The sequence below is a fragment of the Schistocerca gregaria genome, chromosome 6, assembly GCF_023897955.1.
Source record: "Schistocerca gregaria isolate iqSchGreg1 chromosome 6, iqSchGreg1.2, whole genome shotgun sequence".
Taxonomy (NCBI): Eukaryota; Metazoa; Arthropoda; class Insecta; order Orthoptera; family Acrididae; genus Schistocerca; species Schistocerca gregaria.
The window spans coordinates 521,273,332-521,298,077 of record NC_064925.1 but is presented as its reverse complement, the minus strand read 5'-3'; the positions used below and the strand labels follow the sequence as shown (position 1 = coordinate 521,298,077).

The 24,746-nt window shown below is 44.6% G+C and overlaps 1 protein-coding gene across 1 annotated transcript in view; it reads right to left on the bottom strand.

Annotated features, from left to right (window-relative positions):
* LOC126278002 (medium-chain acyl-CoA ligase ACSF2, mitochondrial-like) overlaps positions 1-24,746 on the bottom strand; it is a 272,719-nt gene that overhangs the window by 54,457 nt on the left and 193,516 nt on the right. Inside the window, exon 8 of the mRNA XM_049977692.1 lies at positions 22,196-22,364. Coding sequence (XP_049833649.1) covers positions 22,196-22,364 — 169 coding nt within the window. The remainder of the gene's footprint in view (positions 1-22,195; positions 22,365-24,746) is intronic.

Here is a 24,746-nt window from a genome sequence, read left to right as displayed (position 1 = left end):
TTTGAATGATGATCGAAATCATGTACATCAAAGGACGTGCTGATTGAGGAGTTACAGTTCAATGTTTAACTTATATTCCCAAAACGTTAAAGAGTCCTGCAGGATACCCATCTTGTGGATTATGCAGACAGTGCTGCCTGCTGTGGTGCGGCCTCGAGATAATATTGCTGTACATGATTTTTGAGCATTATTCAAATGCGTGGAAAATGTTTCTCTAACCTGATTCCTTAAGTGTTTCAGTAATTTCAGTAATAAAACATAAAATTGGAATTTGTTTTATTGCTCTCAAAAACAATATATGTGTTAAGGCGTGTTAAATTTTTCACATTAATGAAACGCATTGTTCCGTTTATTTCTATAGAATCTGAATGGCACTTCATAACGTTGTCATCAAGGTCAACAGTATTCTAAAGGACTGGTTCTTTAGTAAGCATGGTATGTTTTTATGCACTACCACCTTTTGAATAAGTATCTTTTAAATATTAGTAATTATTCACATCAACTGAAAATTATTTTTTATTTATTTGAATAATCTGAGATACACTTAGTGATGTGTTGTTGACAACAGTGTAGATACTAGAAACTAAGTATTTGTTAAGCTTCATACGTTTTTTCACTATTTTACGGTTCAGTACTTCTAAGTAATGTGTATTTTAAAGAATTTTAGTTTCGCATCAACTGAAGGGAAATTTTCTTTTTATTTTCATAGACATAAAGATGATTGTCAATCAACCGAGATGGGTTATCAACAAATTTAAATTTTATGTTTTATTGCAATCAACACTACTAAAAATATTTTTAGGTGACAAGCTAAAGCATTAGTTGTTTTCAGAACTGCACGCCTACTTTACTGTATTGAGTTTTATACATTAATTCCACAGATAAATATGTAAAACTCAATACGGCAAAGGTAATATGCATTATTTAAAACTATTAAAAAATATTGAACAAATCGCTGTTTCTCAGTCACCAGACGGTGTCAGGTTTACAAAATAATCTATTTTATTAATTTTAGGCATTTTCACAAAATATTTGCTCATTTTTACTTCAGAGTCTTATTTTCAAGTTTTGTTCAGAAAACATGAAATGCCACACCTATGTGACTTTTTATGCGCAAAATAACTAGGCCTTGCAGAGATGAACTTTTTGGTACTTTATTTGCATAGCTAGCAGAAGCTGTTCGTGAAATATTGAACTCTTGAAGTTTCTCTTAACTTAGTAGCAACTGAATCTTACTTTTGCAAAACTAGAACTCACGCTAGCAATTTTGATAAACTATTTGAGCATTTCTCACACTTGGTTTGGCTATAAAAATTCGGGCAAAAATCCATTGCGCAATCACTGAAACGTTTGCCTCAGAAAGGAATCAAATTATTAAACACACATATGCGTATGTCGCGCTCTCCTCTCCCCCCTTCCCTCCCCCCCCCCCCCCCCCCCCCAGACAGAAGTCAAAAGACTTTGGGCAAGCAGTGTTTCTGTGTCAGGAACAGATAAACGTCTTTGCCAAAAACACTTCAGCTCATGAGTCCCCACAGTCTCAATCTTTAACTTTCCTATTCTTGATTTCGGAAAATTGTGAAAAATGATATTTATTTTGTAGCAGTTACTGGGATATGCCGACGACATTGAAGCCATAGAAAAATGCAACATTACACGCTACTGTTGATTACTCCCTGATGAGACCAACCAACAGCGATGTCTCTGGTATAACTACCTGTGGGCACGCTCGCTATCGTTGAATACAGTTAGTGGCTGGACCGTTGGTATAGGAGCTGGTTGTGGGCTGTTGCATTGTGTCCTATAAAAGTTCAGTAATAATAATCCAGCCTACAGAACAGCCGATGAACAATTTTAAAAGACAAAAATGGAACATCAGATACACTCCTGGAAATTGAAATAAGAACACCGTGAATTCATTGTCCCAGGAAGGGGAAACTTTATTGACACATTCCTGGGGTCAGATACATCACATGATCACACTGACAGAACCACAGGCACATAGACACAGGCAACAGATCATGCACAATGTCGGCACTAGTACAGTGTATAACCACCTTTCGCAGCAATGCAGGCTGCTATTCTCCCATGGAGACGTGGCTTGCCATGCCATTTCCACCTGGCGCCTCAGTTGGACCAGCGTTCGTGCAGGACGTGCTGACCGCGTGAGACGACGCTTCATCCAGTCCCAAACATGCTCAATGGGGGACAGATCCGGAGATCTTGCTGGCCAGGTTAGTTGACTTACACCTTCTAGAGCACGTTGGGTGGCACGGGATACATGCGGACGTGCATTGTCCTGTTGGAACAGCAAGTTCCCTTGCCGGTCTAGGAATGGTAGAACGATGGGTTCGATGACGGTTTGGATGTACCGTGCACTATTCAGTGTCCCCTAGACGATCACCACAGGTGTACGGCCAGTGTAGGAGATCGCTCCCCACACCATGACGCCGGGTGTTGGCCCTGTGTGCCTCGGTCGTATGAAGTCCTGATTGTGTCGCTCACCTGCACGGCGCCAAACACGCATACGACCATCATTGGCACCAAGGCAGAAGACACTCTCATCGCTGAAGACGACACGTCTCCATTCGTCCCTCCATTCACGCCTGTCGCGACACCACTGGAGGCGGGCTGCACGATGTTGGGGCGTGAGCGGAAGACGGCCTAACGGTGTGCGGGACCGTAGCCCAGCTTCATGGAGACGGTTGCGAATGGTCCTCGCCGATACCCCAGGAGTAACAGTGCGCCTAATTTGCTGGGAAGTGGCGGTGTGGTTCTCTCAGGCACTGCGTAGGATCCTACGGTCTTGGCGTGCATCCGTGCGTCGGTGCGGTCCGGTCCCAGGTCGACGGGCACGTGCACCTTCCGCCGACCACTGGCGACAACATCGATGTACTGTGGAGACCTCACGCCCCACGTGTTGAGCAATTCGGCGGTACGTCCACCTGGCCTCCTGCATGCCCACTATACGCCCTCGCTCAAAGTCCGTCAACTGCACATACGGTTCACGTCCACGTTGTCGCGGCATGCTACCAGTGTTAAAGACTGCGATGGAGCTCCGTATGCCACGGCAAACTGGCTGACACTGACGGCGGCGGTGCACAAATGCTGCGCAGCTAGCGCCATTCGACGGCCAACACCTCGGTTCCTGGTGTGTCCGCTGTGCCGTGCGTGTGATCATTGCTTGTACAGCCCTCTCGCAGTGTCTGGAGCAAGTATGGTGTGTCTGACACATCGGTGTCAATGTGTTCTTTTTTCCATTTCCAGGAGTGTAGGATGTTGTGAATGGACCGCGTGGACAATTAGGTATCCTGACACAGGTTTCCATTCACCTTTAGTTTTATTACAATCGGAAAACACGTTCCCCAATTGGTTGTGAAACGGAAACTAATATTCAAATAATTGAACATTATTTTATCACAGCAGTGCAATCAGACGGTAAGTTCCTGCACAGGTAATGTTCTACATGATTAGTGGCATGGGCCCGTACTCTGAACTCGCTAGTGTCGCTTAGTTCCCACATTTGAGTAAGTCACACAGTCAACTGGGTAACAGAATTTCATACAAAGATCAACACAATTATTGCTGACTTTCAGCGAAGAAAATGTCTGCACAAATGCAGTCTGTCATAGTCGAAAATGAATAAGTTCAAACTTCCTCTTAGCCCCTCGGTTCTTACCGCAACGAAGGAAACCAACTAGAGACCATTAGCCCTGGTCTGCTCTCTTCATCCTATGCTTGGTCATGTACACTCCAATCATGTTAGCTCTTAACTTCTACACCACCATTCGAAATTATTTACAAGTTTTTGAATATACTTCACACTAAAACAAATAAGACGTAATTTTAGATTACATATGCGTTCCAATATCATACAGATTAAGTTCGTATACAGCTGAAATTAAGTTTTTTGGAAAAGCATTTTAAACTATGAATCGGACCTGGTGGGACTCAGTCAAGTTCACAATTTAATTTGCATGCCTTGCGTTACTGCTTTATGCAAATGACACAACAGTGCTAGAATTTGTAATACATAAATAAAGAACAATAATATTAATTATTAATGCAGAGCCCTAATTTGCTGTGTAATTGTGAATTTCTGGTTTAGCACACAACTATTACAGTGTGATGTTTCTTTGTTTATAATTAATTCCTCAGCCGACCGCTGTGGACGAGCGGTTCTAGGCGCTTCAGTCCGGAACGGCGCTGCTGCCACGGTCGCAGGTTCGAATCCTGTCTTGGGCATGGATGTGTCTGATGTCGTTAGATTTAAATAGTTCTAAGTCTAGGGGATTGATGACCTTAGATGTTAAGTCCCATAGGTTTAGAGCCATTTGAGCCAGTTAATTCCTCTTTTGGCGTAACTGAGCCGTACGCCCTGGCTTCGCGGCCAGAGCAGTGCCTCTCTGGCTATCGATGTTCGTCCGTGGTATAGCCTTCCGATCAGGGACGTCGGTATGAGGGTCTTTGACTGGAAGACTATTTAAGAGTGCGTGGCGTATCGGTTGCCTTCGAGTCCTTCGAGTTTGTTTGAACAGTGGCGCTATGATTGTGCGGAGCCGACAGGGTCGCTGAGTACGAGTCCGATGAGAATACTGTACTCGAGTCTGAAAGACCAATTTGTACAGGTGTTCACAGAGGTGACCCTTTGTTGGTTTGGTGGCTATGAAACATGTGGTTGGTCTAAGCGATTTGTTATCAGCAATTTTCCCACAATTTACTGTACAAGCTCCTTTCGCCCTTTAAGAAATGTCTTAACTTAAGTTGGCTGTAATTTAGTACAGTGTTCATATTTAAAGAACTGGGGACTGATGACCATAGATGTTAAGTCCCATAGTGCTCAGAGCCATTTAAAGAACTATCACATGCTGTTGTTGTTCTACTGTACTTTATATATTTTGTGCTTTAAAGGAAGTTCCTTTTACTCAAACATTACGTAAAGATTTGCCAAAATCCTAAGAGAATTTGATCTAAAAATAAATAAGAAGAAAACAAAAGCTATGCTAGTAAGGGAGACATAAGAAAACGGTAAAGTTAATATTAAACTTGAAGATGATGTTCTAGAGCAGGTTGAGAACTTCTGTTATTTGTGGAGCACAATCACTGACGACAATAAATGTATCACAGATACAAAGAGAAGAATAGCCCTGGTAAAGCAAGTTTTCCAAAATAAAAAGAATTTACTAACAGACAATCATATAAGCCTAGAAAGCAGGAAAAAGTTTGCCAAAACTTTTGTCCGGAGTGTCTTAACACACGGATGTGAAACGTGGACTATGAGAAAGGCAGAGAAAAAGAGACTGGAAGCAGTGGAAATGTGGATATGGAGAAGAATGACGAAAACAAGCTGTGTAGATAGAAAAAGTGATGAACAGGTTTTAAGAGAAGTGAATGAGAACAGAACGCTGCTAAATTATATAGGAAGAAGAAAATCAAAAATGATAGGGCACATAATGGGACACAACCAGGTCCTAAAGAATGTATTTGAAGAAAAAATTTTAGGGAAAAAATACGTTGCCAAGAGCAATGTATTTTAATAACATCAATGAAGATATGGGGATAAAATCGTATGAAGAATTGAAGAGGATGACAATGGAGAGAAGGACGTCGCTAAATCGACAAAGCATAGCCTTTAGTTTATGATGATGATAAGTAAAGATTATCTGGGTGCGTGATCACTGAATTGTTTATAATTCTAGTACGATTAAGTGCGCTGACCCTGTTTCTTTTCATAACTCAGGAGGTGTTTCTGTACTAGCTGCTGACTTACTAAGGGCGTGTGGAATGCGAGTGATTGGCTTAACCCTATATGGGCTGCTGTTGATCCAGAGTTGTTTCATAAAAGCAGGTGCTCTTGTTTGCTTTTGTCAAATAGTTACTTCTTACTCGAAGTGTCAGCAAGTAATTCAAATCGTTGGTCTGCTAAGATGGTACGAGAGAAGAGCAATCATCTATTGGCTTAATTTGCAGCTGGCTAAATTAGGAGGTTAAAATTGAATTTATTTGTGGCATTCAATGCCAAGGGATAATTCTAATACTTTTAACTGCTTTTGATTGCAAATTTTCTGTGTGTATGTGCGTGGGGTTACGTTTATTTGTTGCCGTTATTAAACATCTTAATTGAGCGCTATGACTTCTTGTCTATACCTGGTGTTAACAGGTTTACGTCACTGGTATCATAAGTTATTCTAACCACAAGGATCAAGACATGGACTATTAAGTGAAAGGCACAAGTGTATTGAAGGACATAATATTTGTAAAAGTAATACCAATATTGTGGCACATTAACCACCCCCCCCCCCCCCCCTCCATCCCACAAGTTAAGTACTGTTGTTTGACTCTTGGTTGGCAATGGATTTGCAAGGATTGTATTTGTTGAAACTCCCTGGCAAATTAAATCTGTGTGCTGGACCGAGATTCGAATTCGGGACCTTTGCCTTTCGCAGTTCTGCAGCATCGCAGGAGAGCTTCTGTGACGTTTGGAAGGTAGGAGACGAGGTACTGGCGGAAGTAGAGCTGTGAGGACGGCGCGTGAGTCGTGCTTGGGTAGCTCAGACGGTATATCACTTGCCCGCGAATGGCAAACGTCCCGAGTTCGAGTCTTGATCCAGCACACCGTTTTAATCTGCCAGGAAGTGTCATATCAGCGCACACTCCGCTGCAGAGTGAAAATTTCATTCTGGATTGTATTTGTTGTTTAGTGGATTGTCTTGAGTGATTTCTCGAGTCAGCAATTATGAATTTATGAGTTGTAATTATTTGTTTTATGGAGAAAAGGCATACTTGAAGATTCTTGGAATTCTTTGTACATATCGTTAATTGTCAATATTCTTTTACTGTCAGGAATAAGAGTTATAAAGTTAATAATGTTCTTTAATGCTGATTATCAGAGTTTCTTTAAAGTTTTCTGAACCGAATATCTGTGATCAAGTGTTTAAAGTTACGAAGAGACTAACAATAGATCTGTTTTTAAGGTATTTTTTGTATAGTGGCTTGGCACCTTACCAGGCCCCTCCTGCCCGTATGATTTCAGTAACAGTATGTTATATGGACTCTTTCCATAGCTGTCTTCACTGTTATTTTTATGGCATCTCATTTGTTTGTGAAAAGACTGTATTCGTGAATTCTAGATTCATTGTAGTACGCAGTGGTAATAATTTTGTTGGAATTTTTTGTTTCTTTTGTGGTACATATATATTAAAAAGTTGCAGAACAAGAAGAAGAGTATTTACAGGAAAAGTATGTTGTTGCACAATAATGCAATGACTGTGCAACTGCGTATGACCACATAATTGGAAATTTACTAAGTTCACTATTTTGGCCAAGTGCGATCAAATAAGACGCTACCAGCAACTTGTTGCGATCGTAAGTCTGAAGAAGTGCCTTATAACAAAGACCAACAAAAGTAATCATTTTCAAGTGTAATGAAGAGTAATAATATTGTGCTATGATGAAAAGTTTATATTAAATCAGTGTTAACATCAAAGTGCATTACCAGTGAATTTTATCGGTAGTTAACCTGTTTCCTCTGCCACATGATACATGGCTTTTGTATGAGTCTTGGTTTCAACAAAATTACGACGGAAGCATGGTCAGTGTTATTGAGGTTGACAATTTCTGTTTAAATATTTACACCAAGTTATAACTGTGGAATTCAACGAGCAGTTTGGAGCAGAAGACAACAAAAGGTACTGTAATTGCAAGTTTCAAGATACTAGGCTGTGGGTGCAAAACTATCGAGAAGTGTAACAACTAGAGACCTTAAAGTGATTAAAAATGTAGTATTAAAGATAACTGCTTTGATTAAAGAAAAGAAAGATCACCACAGGATAGTAGACGTGTCAGTAATTAGTGAAAAGATATCTGTAGATTTGTATGTGTAATTTTCAGCTACTATTTACTGTAATAGTGTATGTGAAATGTAACCAATATAACATGTGGCGTATTAAGAGAAGCTAGGGCCCTTGCTGAAGAAAGTTCGAGTCTGTGAACTAGACCGCTGGGTAAGGAAAGATTAATTAAAGTAGCGTACTGCAAATGGAGTCAGCCCCATAGTTTACAATGTGAAGTGTTGCAGGTTATTCCCCACTTTTAAAAAATTACTAATATAAACATAGTGTAAAGGTTGTAAACTCCAGGCACCAAGATATGGGTCGTTGTGTGCAATCTGTCACGCCCGTGAGCAGTCGCGCCAAACGAAGTCCGATGATTTACCATGTTGGGTTATCACTAGAAATTTGAACAGTTCTCGGGTATCCGACAGGGTAGAATCGTAATTACTCCACAATATTTCGGCAGACGACAGGAACAACCTGAAGATGGCAGCGTGTACGTCTGTCGAAGTATTGTGGAGAAATTACGACGCTACCCTGTCGGATACCCGAGAATTGTTCAAATTGGAAATGCGACGGGAAAACTTCAGATCGCATATCACTAGTAATATTACCAATAATCATGATCCATTGTGCCTTTCAGAACGAGATCACCCAAGGAATGCCACGAAAGCATTCTCCACAAAACATAACACTCCGTCATCCAACCTGGAATCTTCGGACGATTTTTGCAGTGTGTTTGCTTTCAGTTGCTTCACGCCGTACATGCCGGTGGTCATCTGTCTGATGGAGCATAAAATGTGGTTCATCTGAAAAGACCACGTGTAACCAGTCACAGTACATCCAGTTGCAGAAATGGTATGCAAGTTCCAGCCTTCGTCGTGGAGGAACAGCAGTGGCATGGGTACATGAAGTAGGCACCAGCTGTAGAGGCCCAAACGCAGCAATTTTCTCTGAACCAGAGAAGACCAGCTGTCAGCACTCAATGGACACCCAATTGTGGTATTTGCGTGCAATTTCCAGCCATCGTCGCCAATGAACAGCAGTCACGATTGGTGCATGAACCAGGTGCCTGTTACAGAGACTCATACGCAGCTACGTTTGCTGAAAGGTTGTTGAGGAGATGCTGTCGGTACGAGCTTGGTTCATCTGGTTAGTCAGTTGTTCAATAGTTGCACGTCTATTCGCCCGTACACATCTCCTCAGCCATCATTCACCCCTGTCGTTTATGGCCCGTTGTGTATCACAGTTGCCTCGGCATTGGATTTGGATAGCGCCATTTTGCCATTCGTGGTATACATTAGCCACAGCGGCACGCAAACAATTTACAAACTTAAATGTTTCTGAAGGGCTTCCAGACCCCAACGCCAATGATCATGCCCTTTTCACGTCAGATACATCGCTCCGTTTCCACACTACGACAGCAGCTGCACTGTTTTTCGCGTCCCCACAACACGCTTTATATACATTCCACTGTTATTGCTGCCACTTGCCTTCTGCGAGTGGTTGCTGCATGTTGACGTCGAACATAGGCGGTGGTCACGTTAATGTGACTGGACCGTGTGGTAGTGACGCGAGTTGTGCAGCGTTCAGTCTTGGGGTAACGGCTACAATGCTTTGGTGGGTTGCTGCCAATAGCCAGCTGAAAACCGTCCGCCAGCATATACTTGTTATTTAGTATTTATCATTTATAGAAGGATCTGGAAATCTCTTTACGTCGAAATGTTGGAATATTTCACGTTTGTATGATAATAGCTACACTCTTCGTCCAGGACGCAGTTCCATTCTGTCTGTACTTTGGTGTCAGTAACAAACGTGCTTTCAGTGCTAGGCGTTGTACTTCACTGAAGATCTTGCCTTTGGATTTGGATTACTCTGTTGTTACGACGGGACAATATTAACGACATTGCACACAGTATTGATAGTAACTTGAGACTTTTGCACGTGTTTAGAATGACGTACTGCCTGAAAAAGCTGCAGAAATATCCACTGAGATTTTGATACCTTTTCAAACACTGATAACATGTTAACTGATTCTTTATAATTGTAAATGAAAAGCGCAAAAGTGTGGTACATTACACAACATTACACACATTATACAACATTCCCAATTTTGTACATTTTACCTGTAAGGGACAACTTGCTGTAAATATCCAGAAATGTAAAATCGCGTACTTCATAAAACGCCAAAACGTAGCATGCTACGATTACTATATGACTTGAGCTACAAATTATACTAATACCTGACTGCACCAATTTCTAGGGATATCGAATAGAATGATAACACTAGTTCAATCGTAGGTAGAAACGGTGGCAGATTTCGCTTCGTTTGTAGGATACTAAGAAAACTGTCATCTCTAAAAAGGAGACAGCGTACGAAACGTCTGTGCGACCCAACTTAGGGCGTTGCTCAAGTGTGTGGACCCATATCAGATCAAACTTATATGTGATTTTGAACGACATATACTAATAATGACACAACTAATGGTCACAGATTTCTTTTCTAGTGAGCGCGCAGCATGCATGTAGTCGAAAAACGACATATTTAGTTTCTGGTACAGTCTTATGCTCCACGTTCGAGAAAATCAATAAGAAGCACACCTTGCCTATCCCAAAACACTGTCCTCATCAACTTACCTGCTGACAAAGTTTGCAACATTTTCTTGGTTTTTTGGTTGTTGTTGTTGTTGTGGTCTTCAGTCCTGAGACTGGTTTGATGCAGCTCTCCATGCTACTCTATCCTGTGCAGGGTTCTTCATTTCCCAGTACCTACTGCAGCCTACATCCTTCTGAATCTGCTTCGTGTATTCATCTCTTGGTCTCCCTCTAAGACTTTTACCCTCCACGCTGCCCTCCAATACTAAATTGGTGATCCCTCGATGTCTCAGAACATGTCCTACCAACCGATCCCTTCTTCTAGTCAGGCTGTGCCACAAGCTCCTCTTCTCCCCAATTCTGTTCAATACCTCCTCATTAGTTATGTGATCTACCCATCTAATCTTCAGCATTCTTCTGTAGCACCACATTTTGAAAGCTACTATTCTCGTCTAAGCTATTTATCGTCCACGTTTCACTTCCATACATGGCTACACTCCATATAAATACTTTCAGAAACGAGTTCCTGACACTTAAATGTATACTCGATGTTAACAAATCTTTCTTCTTCAGAAACGCTTCTCTTGCCATTCCCAGTCTGCATTTTATATCCTCTCTACTTCGACCATCATCAGTTATTTTGCTCCCCAAATAGCAAAACTCCTTTTCTGCTTTAAGTGTCTCCCTTCCTAATCTAATTCCCTCAGTAGCACACGACTTAATTCGACTACATTCCATTATCCTCGTTTTGCTTTTGTTGATGTTCATCTTATACCCTCCTTTCAAGGCACTATCCATTCCGTTCAACTGCTCTTCCAAGTCCTTTGCTGTCTCTGACAGAATTACAATGTCATCGGTGAACCTCAAAGTTCTTATTTCTTCTCCTTGGATTTTAATACCTATTCCGAACTTTTCTTTTGTTTCCTTTACTGCTTGCTCAATATACAGATTGAATAACATCGGGCAGAGGCTACAACCCTGTCTCACTCCCTTCCCAACCACTGCTTCCCTTTCATGTCCCTCGACTCTTATAACTGCCATCTGGTTTCTGTACAAATTGTAAATAGCCTTTCGCTCTCTGCATTTTACCCCTGCCACCTTCAGATTTTGAAAGAGAGTATTCCAATCAACATTGTCAAAAGCTTTCTCTATGTCTACAAATGCTAGAAATGTAGGTTTGCCTTTCCTTAATCTTTCTTCTAAGATAAGTCGTAGGGTCAGTATTGCCTCACGTGTTGCAACATTTATACGGAATCCAAACTGATCTTCCCCGAGGTCGGCTTCTACTAGTTTTTCCATTCGTCTGTAAAGAATTCGAGTTAGTATTTTGCAGCTGTGACTTATTAAACTGATAGTTCGGTAATTTTCATATCTGTCAACACCTGCTTTCTTTGGGATTGGGATTATCATAATCTTCTTGAAATCTGAGGGTATTTCGCCTGTCTCATACATCTTGCTCACCAGATGGTAGAGTTTTGTCAGGACTGGTTGTCCCAAGGCTATCAATAGTTCTAATGGAATGTTGTCTACTGCGGGGGCCTTGTTTCGACTAAGGTCTTTCAGTGCTCTGTCAAACTCTTCACGCAATATCATATCTCCCATTTCATCTTCATCTACATCCTCTTCCATTTCCATAATATTGTCCTCAAGTACATCGCCCTTGTATAGACCCTTTATATACTCGTTCCACGTTTCTGCTTTCCCTTCTTTGCTTAGAACTGGGTTTGCATCAAAGCTCTTGATATTTATGCAAGTGGTTCTCCTTTCTCCAAAGGTCTCTTTAATTTTCCTGTATACAGTATCTGTCTTACCCCTAGTGAGATAAGCCTCTGCATCCTTACATTTGTCCTCTAGCCATCCCTGCTTAGCCATTCGGCACTTCCTGTCGATATCATTTTTGAGACGTTTGTATTCCTTTTTGCCTGCTTCATTTACTGCATTTTTATATTTTCTCCTTTCATCAAGTAAATTCAATATTTCTTCTGTTACCCAAGCCTAGCTTTTGAGTGACAATTTCAAACAACAAAGCCTGTGAAACTTGTGGAAAAAAAGCGAAACCTCCGTTATTGTGAAGCGACGGTTTTCACGAATCAGTTCATCAACTTTAGCGACAAGATCATCAGTCACAATGCTCGGGTGTCCACTCTTCTCTTCATCACGAACGTTGGGTCGGCCATTTTTAAACGGAATGCATCATTTCCAAAAGGAACATTCACTCATTAGGTTGTTCCCAAACACTTCGCACAATTCACGATTAAATTCTATAGGTTTTAGGTTTTTTGCCAACATCAACCGTGTCACACACCGCACCTCACAATTGGTGGCATTTTCGATTGCAGCGCACATTTCAGATTCGAATATCGAAAAAACCAGACGCGCAGAGGCGTTACCGCTGTTAGGGACTGATGCCGACTGAGCTGCGCAACACGCACATACCAAAATATACGCGATCGGCGCGCCTAGCGGCGTCAAGTGGTAACGTTCCTTACTTTCTGAATAGCCCTTGTACAAAGAGCTTGATCATAACATGAAGGCAACCGATATCTACACTCCAAGATGCAAGATGAACCACGTCAGACGTAAACATAATGTGCCTTACTTAGACGTACTAGCTAACACAGACATAAGAATGAGAGTAAAAAAGTTTGGCTACTACTAAAAAGTACAATTTAAGAGAGTGATAAAGGACTTATTGGTGGCCAGTTCCTTCCACTCCACTGGGGAATTTCTTAGTAGAAACAGTTGGTATATACCAGGCGATGAAAAAGTCAGTATAAATTTGAAAACTTAATAAACCACAAAATAATGTAGATAGAGAGGTAAAAATTGACAAACATGCTTGGAATGACATGGGGTTTTATTAGAACGAAAAAAAAGTTCACGCAATGTCCGATGGATGGCGCTGAACAGCAAAACGTCAGTGACTGCGAATGACAATCGTGTATAAAAGGAGCTGTAATGAGAGAGAGAATCAGATGCACCAGCAGTCGCAGCATGTTGACTTTGCCTGAAAAGGCGCTTTTAGTGTAGCTGTATTATCAGAATGGGGAATGTACGGGTTCAGCATTACGATCCTATCGCCATAGGATGGGGATTCGAACGGGTAAAGGTCCGTTGACAAACGCAGCTGTGGCGAGAATGAATTCGTAGTTTGAAGCCACGGGTTGTTTAGACGATAGACCCCGTAGTGGCCGACCGAGCACAAGGCGTAATGCTGCTGAGACAGTTCAGGAAGAAATGGAGACTGTAGCGGGCTCGTCTATGCACGGGGAAGTCAGCGCTCGTGCAGTCGCACGTTGCACCGGCATTCCATACGCTACTGTTTGGTTGGCACTTAGGCGTGCCCTCCGATGCTATCCGTACAAAATCCATCGGCATCATGAACTGTTACCTGATGATTTACTGAAATGGAGGGCATTTACGGTGTGGGCGTTTCAAAAGATGGGGGAAGATGACGATTGGATGCGTAACGTGTTGTGGACCGAGGAAGATCATTTCACGGTCCGAGGGTCTGTCAACGCCCACAATTGCAGAATTTGGGGTACCGAAAATCCTAGAACTGTCGTGGAAACTCCATTGCACAACGAAAAAGTCATGGTATGGGTTGGATTTACCAAATCTACCATTATCGGGCCGTTTTTCTTCGAGGAAATGCGTGATTCTGGTTTTGTAACTGCTACTGTGACGGGTGAGAGGTACGCCGATATGTTACAGAATCGCATCATCCCCAACCTGGCTGATAAACACCTGCTGGAACGTACGATGTTTATGCAGGATGGCGCCCCACCCAATATTGTTATACGCGTGTAAGATCTCTCGCGCGCGTCGTTTGGTGATGATCGTGTGCTCAGTCGCCACTTTCGTCATGCTTGGCCTCCCAGGTCCCCAGACCTCAGTCCGTGCGATTATTGTCTTTGGGGTTACCTGAAGTCGCAAGTGCATCGTGATCGACCGACATCTCTAGGGAAGCTGAAAGACAACATCCGACGCCAGTGTCTCACCATAACTCCGGACATGTTTTACAGCGCTGTTCACATTATTCCTCGGCTACAGCTATTGTTGAAGAATGATGGACATATTGAATATTTCCTGTAAAGAACATCATCTTTGCTTTGTCTTGCTTTGTTATGCTAATTATTGCTATTCTGATCAGATGAAGCACCATGTGTCGGACATTTTTTAAAGTTTTCATTTTTTTGTTTCTAATAAAACCCCATGTCATTCAAAGCATGTGTGTCAATTTGTACCTCTCTATCTACATTATTCCGTGATTTATTAAGTTTTCAGATTTATACTGACTTTTTGATCACCCAATAGACTATTAATACACTGACAGAAAAAAAATCACAAACCCAACAAGGAGTTGTGCGACATAAACGAAAGCTGGTAGGCGTCTTTCTATATCTGAAAGATGAAATCTGTTGAAATTTCGTGCCAGTCGCATAAAAGTGCCGCTAGTAGGTCCATTAGTTACCTTTGAGATTGGACTTGGTGAGTTGATGCCATTATCAGTACCTGACTGAGTTTGAATGGGGGTTGTGTAATAGGGCTACGCAAAGCTGTACGTTCCTTCTGCAGAAAGACTTGACAGGAATGGAGCCACAGTACAGGATTGCTGGCTGTGGTGGTCACAACACTCAGGATAGCCACGTGGCACTACCGAGAGGTAAAACCCATCATGCTCGGCGTGTGGCTCTGGAGCATCGTACTGCATCTGTAGCAGCAATATGAGCAGCAGTTGGCACCACAGTGACACAATGAACTGTTACAAATCGGTTACTAAAATGACAGCTCCGAACCAGACGCCCTGTAGCATGCATTTCACTGACCGCAAACCACCGCCATTTCTTACTTCAGCGGTGTCAAGCGAGAGCCCATTGGAGGACAAGGTGGATGTCTGTCGTCTTTTCTGATGAAACCTTGTTCTGTCACAGTGACTACCGTGCGCTGGTTAGAAGGAGACCAGTTTAGGGCCTGCAACCAACCGGTTTACATGCTAGACACCTACAACTCGAGTTATGGTCGGGGGTGCGATTTCGTATGACAGAAGCAGCACTCTCGTGGATGTCCTACGCCCCCTGACTGCGCATCTGTACGTCAGTGTGGTATTTCGACCTGCCGTGATGCCATTCACGAACAGCATTCCAGGGGGTGTTTCCCCAGCAGGATAACGCCCGCTGACATACCGCTGTTGTAACCTGACGTGGTCGAGAGTGTATCGAGATATTGCCTTGGCCTACTCGATCACCAGATGTATGTCCAGTCAAGCACACATAGGACGTCTTCAGATGACAACCCTATCGTCATCTACAACCAGCAGCATTGACCGTAACTGTATTGAAATGGCTCTGAGCACTATGGGACTTAACACCGGAAGTCATCAGTCCCCTAGAACTTAGAACTACTTAAACGTAACTAACCTAAGGACATCACACACATCCATGCCCGAGGCAGGATTCGAACCTGCGACCATAGCGGTCGCACAGTTCCAGACTGAAGCGCCTAGAGCTGCTTGCTCACACCGGCCAGCTCACTGTATTGACCGACCAAGTGCAATAAGTGTGAACTCCATCCCACAAACTGACATGTACCAGCATTTGACATTTACGATGGCCTACCTCGGCTTACATTAAAGTGTGGTCTTGCAATGTTAATTTCTTAAAGATGTTACTTAGACAAGTGTATTCACGAGGTTTCATCACTCCACATTAATTATTTTTTGTACTGATTTCCTCCCCTGTTATAAACGCGAGCGACCGACGAGCGGTGCATGGCGGAGAATGGAGACGCGAAGCCGCCAGGTGGGGAACCGCTGCAGGTATCGCTAACAACGGACAGGACAGACGAACAAGTAGCGGACGGCAGACACTACGACCGACCAGGACACAACATGAGGCAAGCAGGAACTGGGAATAAACACGGCCAGGCAATAACAACCTAGGAACACTCGAAACAACGACAGTACATACACGTAACTGGAAAGCTGTACAGCCGAAATGCACTAGTGAACTATGGCGAGTACTAGCCTGCCGGAGTAGATTTTTTTTCTTTATTGTGATTTCATTCCCCTGTCGCTCTTCAGCTGAGTGACATGACAGCTAATAAAAGGAGAAAATTAAACATATAAAGGCGATAAAAAGGGGGACATAAAAACAGATTAAGGGGAGACAATGGAGGTAAAATATACACTGACACGGAGACGTTCACGGGGGAAAAATTAAAAAAAGTCTACATAAAGTTAAAAAACACAGTTTGCGTTATGTAGAGCACAAAAAAGACACTGAAGTCACACGAGCAAGTTAAAAGGTGGCCACAGTATCAAAACACTGCAGAACAAAGACACTTTAAAACCACTTTAAGAAATGAAGCGCACATGATGAAGAACAAAAACTGCCAGGAGGGACCTGCCGAGGGAGAGGCCTGAGTAGATGGAAAAAGAGGGGAGAGCAAGGCGCAGCATGGGAGGAGGCGCGATGAAAAGAATAGGGGGGGGGGCAGGGGGTGCATCAAGAGGCAGGAGACCGGTGGGGTGGGAGATGAAGAGGGAAGACAAGGCAGGAGGGAGCGCAGAGACACTGATTGGGAGCACAATAGGGGTTGTAGGAGGGGGAAACCTGCTTAGGAGAAGGGAGGGGGGAAGAGAGGGAGCCCTGAGGAGGAGGGAGGAGAAAGGTGGGGTTAGAGTTGGTAGGAGGGGCAGACGTCAGGGTGAAGTTCATCATCTGGGAGAGGTAGGTGCTGGAAGTTGTGTTGGGAAAGGAAATGGAGGGTGTGGAGATGGAGAGAGGGCGGGACACAACGGTAAGGGCACAGCAATGGAGAGGGGAACACCAGGGGGTGGGGGAATCGAGTTAGCAGACAATATACAGGGTGTGGATGTGTTCAAGGAAAAGGAGAAAGTGGGGGTAGGGGATGAGGACATAGAGGATACCCATGGGGAATGGAAGGCGGATATTGAAGGCGAGGTGGATTGCGTTCTAGGATTTGGAGGGCGTTATAGAACCTGGGAGGAGCGGAAATCCTAGCAACGCTGGCATAACAAAGGATGTGGCCGGCGTAGCGCCGCGCGGCCGCCTAAATACATGACCACAGGAAACGTGATTCACTGCGAACTTCACGTGGTACAGAGAGTGACACACTCGCACGGCGACGCTCATAACGCAGGCGCAAGCCGGAGCACAGAGACCCCTAGTTGGTATCCAGGTCCACACTCTCTAGCACACAGTCAACTTCTGTGCCTTCCAACATCAGATCCGCCATCAGTGTAACATCAAATAAACTGAGTGTTACAAGAAATCTGACTTCTGCAGATCTTCAGTCTAGTAATGCAATCTGTGTATGCAAGTAATGTAATTTTTTTCTGTGTGGTAATGATTGGCTAGAATAGTCTTCGAACTACACTCCTGGAAATGGAAAAAAGAACACATTGACACCGGTGTGTCAGACCCACCATACTTGCTCCGGACACTGCGAGAGGGCTGTACAAGCAATGATCACACGCACGGCACACCAGGAACCGCAGTGTTGGCCGTCGAATGGCGCTAGCTGCGCAGCATTTGTGCACGGCCGCCGTCAGTGTCAGCCAGTTTGCCGTGGCATACGGAGCTCCATCGCAGTCTTTAACCCTGGTAGCATGCCGCGACAGCGTGGACGTGAACCGTATGTGCAGTTGACAGACTTTGAGCGAGGGCGTATAGTGGGCATGCGGGAGGCCGGGTGGACGTACCGCCGAATTGCTCAACACGTGGGGCGTGAGGTCTCCACAGTACATCGATGTTGTCGCCAGTGGTCGGCGGAAGGTGCACGTGCCTGTCGACCTGGGACCGGACCGCAGCGACGCACGGATGCACGCCAAGACCGTAGGATCCTACACAGTGCCGTAGGGGACCGCACCGCCACTTCCCTGCAAATTAGGGACACTGTTGCTCCTGGGGTATCGGCGAGGACCATTCGCAACCGTCTCCATGAAGCTAGGCTACGGTCCCGCACACCGTTAGGCCGTGTTCCGCTCACGCCCCAACATCGTGCAGCCCGCCTCCAGTGGTGTCGCGACAGGCGTGAATGGAGGGACGAATGGAGACGTGTCGTCTTCAGCGATGAGAGTCGCTTCTGCCTCGGTGCCAATGATGGTCGTATGCGTGTTTTGCGCCGTGCAGCTGAGCGCCACAATCAGGACTGCATACGACCGAGGCACACAGGGCCAACACCCGGCATCATGGTGTGGGGAGCGATCTCCTACACTGGCCGTACACGTCTGGTGATCGTCGAGGGGACACTGAATAGTGCACGGTACATCCAAACCGTCATCGAACCCATCGTTCTACCATTCCTAGACCGGTAAGGGAACTTGCTGTTCCAACAGGACAATGCACGTCCGCATGTATCCCGTGCCACCCAACGTGCTCTAGAAGGTGTAAGTCAACTACGCTGGCCAGCAAGATCTCCGGATCTGTCCCCCATTGAGCATGTTTGGGACTGGATGAAGCGTCGTCTCACGCGGTCTGCACATCCAGCACGAACGCTGGTCCAACTGAGGCGCCAGGTGGAAATGGCATGGCAAGCCGTTCCACAGGACTACATCCAGCATCTCTACGATCGTCTCCATGGGAGAATAGCAGCCGGCATTGCTGCGAAAGGTGGATATACACTGTACTAGTGCCGACATTGTGCATGCTCTGTTGCCTGTGTCCATGTGCCTGTGGTTCTGTCAGTGTGATCATGTGATGTATCTGACCCCAGGAATGTGTCAATAAAGTTTCCCCTTCCTGGGACAATGAATTAACGGTGTTCTTATTTCAATTTCCAGGAGTGTATATTATACATCTCAGTTTATGTACATTTGCCTGCAGAAAAATGATCATGTCGAAGCAAAAAATAGAAAAAAATAGAAAAGGCAAATATGTTCCTCCCTAAAAGACTCTGACAGAAACATGGGATACCAGCTGGCTCAATCCACATGTCATCTTCCTCACCAGAAGTTTTGGCATGCAAATATCTTTTCACTCTTTTAACACAGAGCATTCTAAATCGTTGTACCCAGTCTCTCTTTGTAGCTAAGTCTTCATACTTAGCATCTCCTTCTCATTGCCACTGTCTACATATCTATCTCCCTCACTGGCTCCTTTATCTCCTATTGACTCACAGTATATTCCACCACCTCCTCTTTCACTGACACTGCTTTTGTCTTTCTTTCCCATTGAAACTATTTCCACCATACATCAGCATGCCATGAATTCTGGGAGGGGAAGGGACTCAACTTGCCGCACGGGATTAGCCAAGAGGTCTAAGGTGCTGCAGTCATGGACTGTGCGGCTGGTCCCGGCGGAGGTTTGAGTCCTCCCTCTGGCATGGGTGTGTGTGTTTGTCCTTAGGATAATTTAGGTTAAGTAGTGTGTAAGCTTAGGGACTGATGACCTTATCAGTTAAGTTCCATAAGATTTCACACACATTTGAACATTTTTGGACTCAACTTATATTTACTTTTATATCCATGTGTTTAAAAATTAGGTCCAAAATGCGCCCTCCTCTATACCTCCTCCTTAAGAGTGAAAGTTCGTCGGTCTGCGAGGGTTCAGACCCCAAATCCTATGTATGGTCTCCACCCATCTCTATCTTTCATTTCCACAGTCTCCCTGTCTTCTTCTCCCACTGATTCAGTCTACATCCATTTCTCTTTCTCTTTTACTGCCACTGTCTCTCACTGAACATCAATATCTCCTCTCTCTTTGGCTCCTACTGCTACTGTCTTCATCCATCCGTCTTTCTCTTTCATTATCACTTTCTCACTCCTACCATCACTGTTTCCTTTCTCTTTCTCTCCTACTGGCGCTGTGCTCTCTCTCTTCCACATTCACTGTCTCTCTGCTACTTTCTTTCAGCACAAAAAACGAGAATCTGTTCGCATGCCAAAATTTTTGGTAAAAAAGACGGAATGAGGACTGAGTAGCCGGTTCCACACTTTTACACAGGAAAATATTCGTCTTTTTTGTGCTCTAACAGGAACATTAGCAGCTGGTTCCCTTCTTTTCCGTGTTAACAGCAGGGAGTGCTCCTTATTTAAACCGAATTCCATAGGTCAGTTAAGTCTTGACAGTTTATTTATATACTTCGACACATTTATATACTTTGATACACACAATCAACAAATAAGTAGTGGTATGCAGAAATATAAATCTAACTCAAAATTGTTTGATTTATATTTTTTTGGGTACATTTTTCATCAACCGCAGTTCATCGAGAACACCCGGCTTATGATTTATATCTTCAAAAAGTAAAAATGTTATAAGAAATATTTTACTGAATTTGCCAGTCTTTCCAGTTTCACATAATTTTTGCAGCTTTTTTGGTTACTTTCAGCGATGTTAAGACCCTTTTAAACCATTTTTTGTCACTGCAGACGTGAAGTGCCCATTACACAGAGACACCGCGTCATAAAGTTTTATTGGTGAAAAAAAATGTAGACTAAAAGCATAGTTTGGTGACCTCAGAACCCTCGAAATGACTCTAGAATCCTTGCCAACCCTTGACATGTGTTCACTGCGACAGTTAATGCTACATTTATGCCTCAGATCAGATAGTATGAGCGTATTTTACATGCCTAAATAAGGTAACTTTGAACTTCTGGATCCCGATAACGGTTAACCATATAGAGAAAAGTTTCATGGTTCCCTGAGAACATCCTGTTAAGAACGTATGGTAAAAATTTCAACGATTTGCCACGTGCAGAAACTACTCAAGAGACCATCGCTACAATTGGTGCTTTTGTTGTGTACCTTGAGCCATTTGCTATGCTTAGTTACTTAGGTAATTGCGGCCCAAGGTGCAAAAAGGGCTAAAATTGTTTTCTGCGTTTTTTTTGCGTAAGTATGGTAACATTGAACCCCTCGATCTCGGTAGCGGATAATAAAGTCGAAAAAAGTTTTTAAGTTCACCGAAAATTCATCTTAAGAACATATGGTAAAAATTTTGACGATCTGTCAGGAATAGAAATTATGGAAGTGACCATCCACTCAATGATACTCTTTGTAGCAAAAAAAAAAAAAAAAAATTCGGGGTTTTCTCAGGAACCGCCCATGAACAAAGGAAGCTCTTATAAGCCGCCTAAGATCCGTCCTTGACCACATCTAATGCAAAACAACTAAGCGATTTGCTCGATTTACCTGGGCTGGAGTACTGTGCAGTTTTTAAATTTTGTCCCTGTACTGTAGGATAGTTACAGTATTCCCGTTCTTCCGATAATTATACAAACAGTCGCTAGGCAAAGGGCTATGCAAAACACTTTACCCCTTAGCTCTGTGTCCATCAGAACCCGAGAGATGACCCCCCTGAAAAATAGCATATTCGCGTGCGGCTTTTTGGAACATATTGGTACTACGCATTGACAAGTCTGCAATGAAAATATGTTTCAGACTTTCCACTTACTGTACCTCCATGAGCATCATTTGGCTTAAGATGTGTGAAAGTAATCTCTTCTTTTTTAGGTACTTACTTTGTACTTTGTTTGCGTGACATGTTGAACATTTTGAGAACATTATCTTTGCTCAACGAAAAGTGCACTTATTTGTCTATCTGTCCAAGTATCTGTCTACTTACCTAACTATCTAGAGCACTTCCAGCCGTACGCGCTTCGAAGGTAAGTTTCTATACTAAAGACAATTCCTCACAAAGTGACTATCCAAGACGTGTTGTGATAGATTCCTGTTTCAGTTACATTCAGAAAATTTCTACGTAACTTCAAAAATAAGAGACGAAGTGTTTGGTTCACTCACGCCAACTTTCCGGACGCCGAACTTGCGCTTCAGCTCGAGGAACAGCGGATGGGAGATGGGTGAGCCGCTGCTGACCGCCGTCTCCAGGGTCTCGAACCGGCGATCCTCGAAGTCTCGCTCGGCGACCAGGTCAACGTACATGGTAGGTGTGCCATATACCACGGTGCACCTGACGAAAAAAATAGCGCTCATCGAAACCACACAATAGCTGTCCTCTTGCGAAGTACACTGCCTGAAAAAAAGACGCATCCAGATGGGAGAAGAAGCAAAATTAAAAATTAAAACTTAACACGTTGAGAGGAATGAGATGTTGCTTCAGCGATTACAAAATCGAGTCACATACATGAAGAACTTGGCAGTTCAGATAACTTATCAGCATGATATGAATCCATGGTTTCTGTTCTTTGGGATATGTCAGAAAGAACAGACGCCATGCATAATCCGCAGCTGTGGCACATTATATGTAAATTGAAGGTGGAGGGGGAAAGAGAGGAAAGAAATGCGATCACTGCTATCAGAGCTCTCGGAACATTACGCGGAATCATCAGCGCCGAATGAAAATGTATACCGCAACAGGGTTCGAAACCGGGTTAATCACTGCGTTAATCACTGCGCCAGTCGGGAGTCGGCCGGGGTGGCCGAGATGTTCTAGGCGCTACAGTCTGGGGCCGCGCGACCGCTGCGGTCGCAGGTTCGAATCCTGCCTCGGGTATGGATGTGTGTGATCTCCTTAGGTTAGTTAGGTTTAAGTAGTTCTAAGTTCTAGGGGAATGATGACCTCAGATGTTAAGTCCCATAGTGCTCAGAGCCATTTTTTTGAGCCAGCCGGGACACAACGTTATCGCAACTGCGCAGTGTGTCTCGGCACGCCTCAAGGCTGATCTACACTCCTGGAAATTGAAATAAGAACACCGTGAATTCATTGTCCCAGGAAGGGGAAACTTTATTGACACATTCCCGGGGTCAGAAACATCACATGATCACACTGACAGAACCACAGGCACATAGACACAGGCAACAGAGCATGCACAATGTCGGCACTAGTACAGTGTATATCCACCTTTCGCAGCAATGCAGGCTGCTATTCTCCCATGGAGACGATCGTAGAGATGCTGGATGTAGTCCTGTGGAACGGCTTGCCATGCCATTTCCACCTGGCGCCTCAGTTGGACCAGCGTTCGTGCTGGACGTGCAGACCGCGTGAGACGACGCTTCATCCAGTCCCAAACATGCTCAATGGGGGACAGATCCGTAGATCTTGCTGGCCAGGGTAGTTGACTTACACCTTCTAGAGTACGTTGGGTGGCACGGGATACATGCGGACGTGCATTGTCCTGTTGGAACAGCAAGTTCCCTTGCCGGTCTAGGAATGGTAGAACGATGGGTTCGATGACGGTTTGGATGTACCATGCACTATTCAGTGTCCCCTCGACGATCACCAGAGGTGTACGGCCAGTGTAGGAGATCGCTCGCCACACCATGATGCCGGGTGTTGGCCCTGTGTGCCTCGGTCGTATGCAGTCCTGATTGTGGCGCTCACCTGCACGGCGCCAAACACGCATACGACCATCATTGGCACCAAGGCAGAAGCGACTCTCATCGCTGAAGACGACACGTCTCCATTCGTCCCTCCATTCACGCCTGTCGCGACACCACTGGAGGTGGGCTGCACGATATTTGGGCGTGAGCGGAAGACGGCCTAACGGTGTGCGGGACCGTAGCCCAGCTTCATGGAGACGGTTACGAATGGTGTGTCCCTAATTTGCTGGGAAGTGGCGGTGCGGTCTCCTACGGCACTGCGTAGGATCCTACGGTCTTGGCGTGCATCCGTGCGTCGCTGCGGTCCGGTCCCAGGTCGACGGGCACGTGCACCTTCCGCCGACCACTGGCGACAACATCGATGTACTGTGGAGACCTCACGCCCCACGTGTTGAGCAATTCGGCGGTACGTCCACCCGGCCTCCCGCATGCCCACTATACGCCCTCGCTCAAAGTCCGTCAACTGCACATACGGTTCACGTCCACGCTGTCGCGGCATGCTACCAGTGTTAAAGACTGCGATGGAGCCCCGTATGCCACGGCAAACTGGCTGACACTGACGGCGGCGGTGCACAAATGTTGCACAGCTAGCGCCATTCGACGGCCAACACCTCGGCTCCTGGTGTGTCGGCTGTGCCGTGCGTGTGATCATTACTTGTACAGCCCTCTCGCACTGACCGGTGCAAGTATGGTGGGTCTGACACACCGGTGTCAATGTGTTCTTTTTTCCATTTCCAGGCGTGTATATTGCCATCGAGCGGCACATATCCATAGTCCCTGTCCATTTCCTCAAAGTTCGCTGATCTGACATTCTCACAGGAGATCGGACGTATTTGTCCATCCTCACTGAAGAAGGTGGATCCATTGCCCAGCTAGGTGTATCAGTTATATGAAGGCATGGCGTCTGTTCTATTGGACCTGTCCGAAAGGACAACGCAGAATCCGCAGCCGTGAGGCGTGCCGAGGTAGTCCGTGCAGTAGCTTGTCCCAGATGGAGCAGGGGTTAACGTAC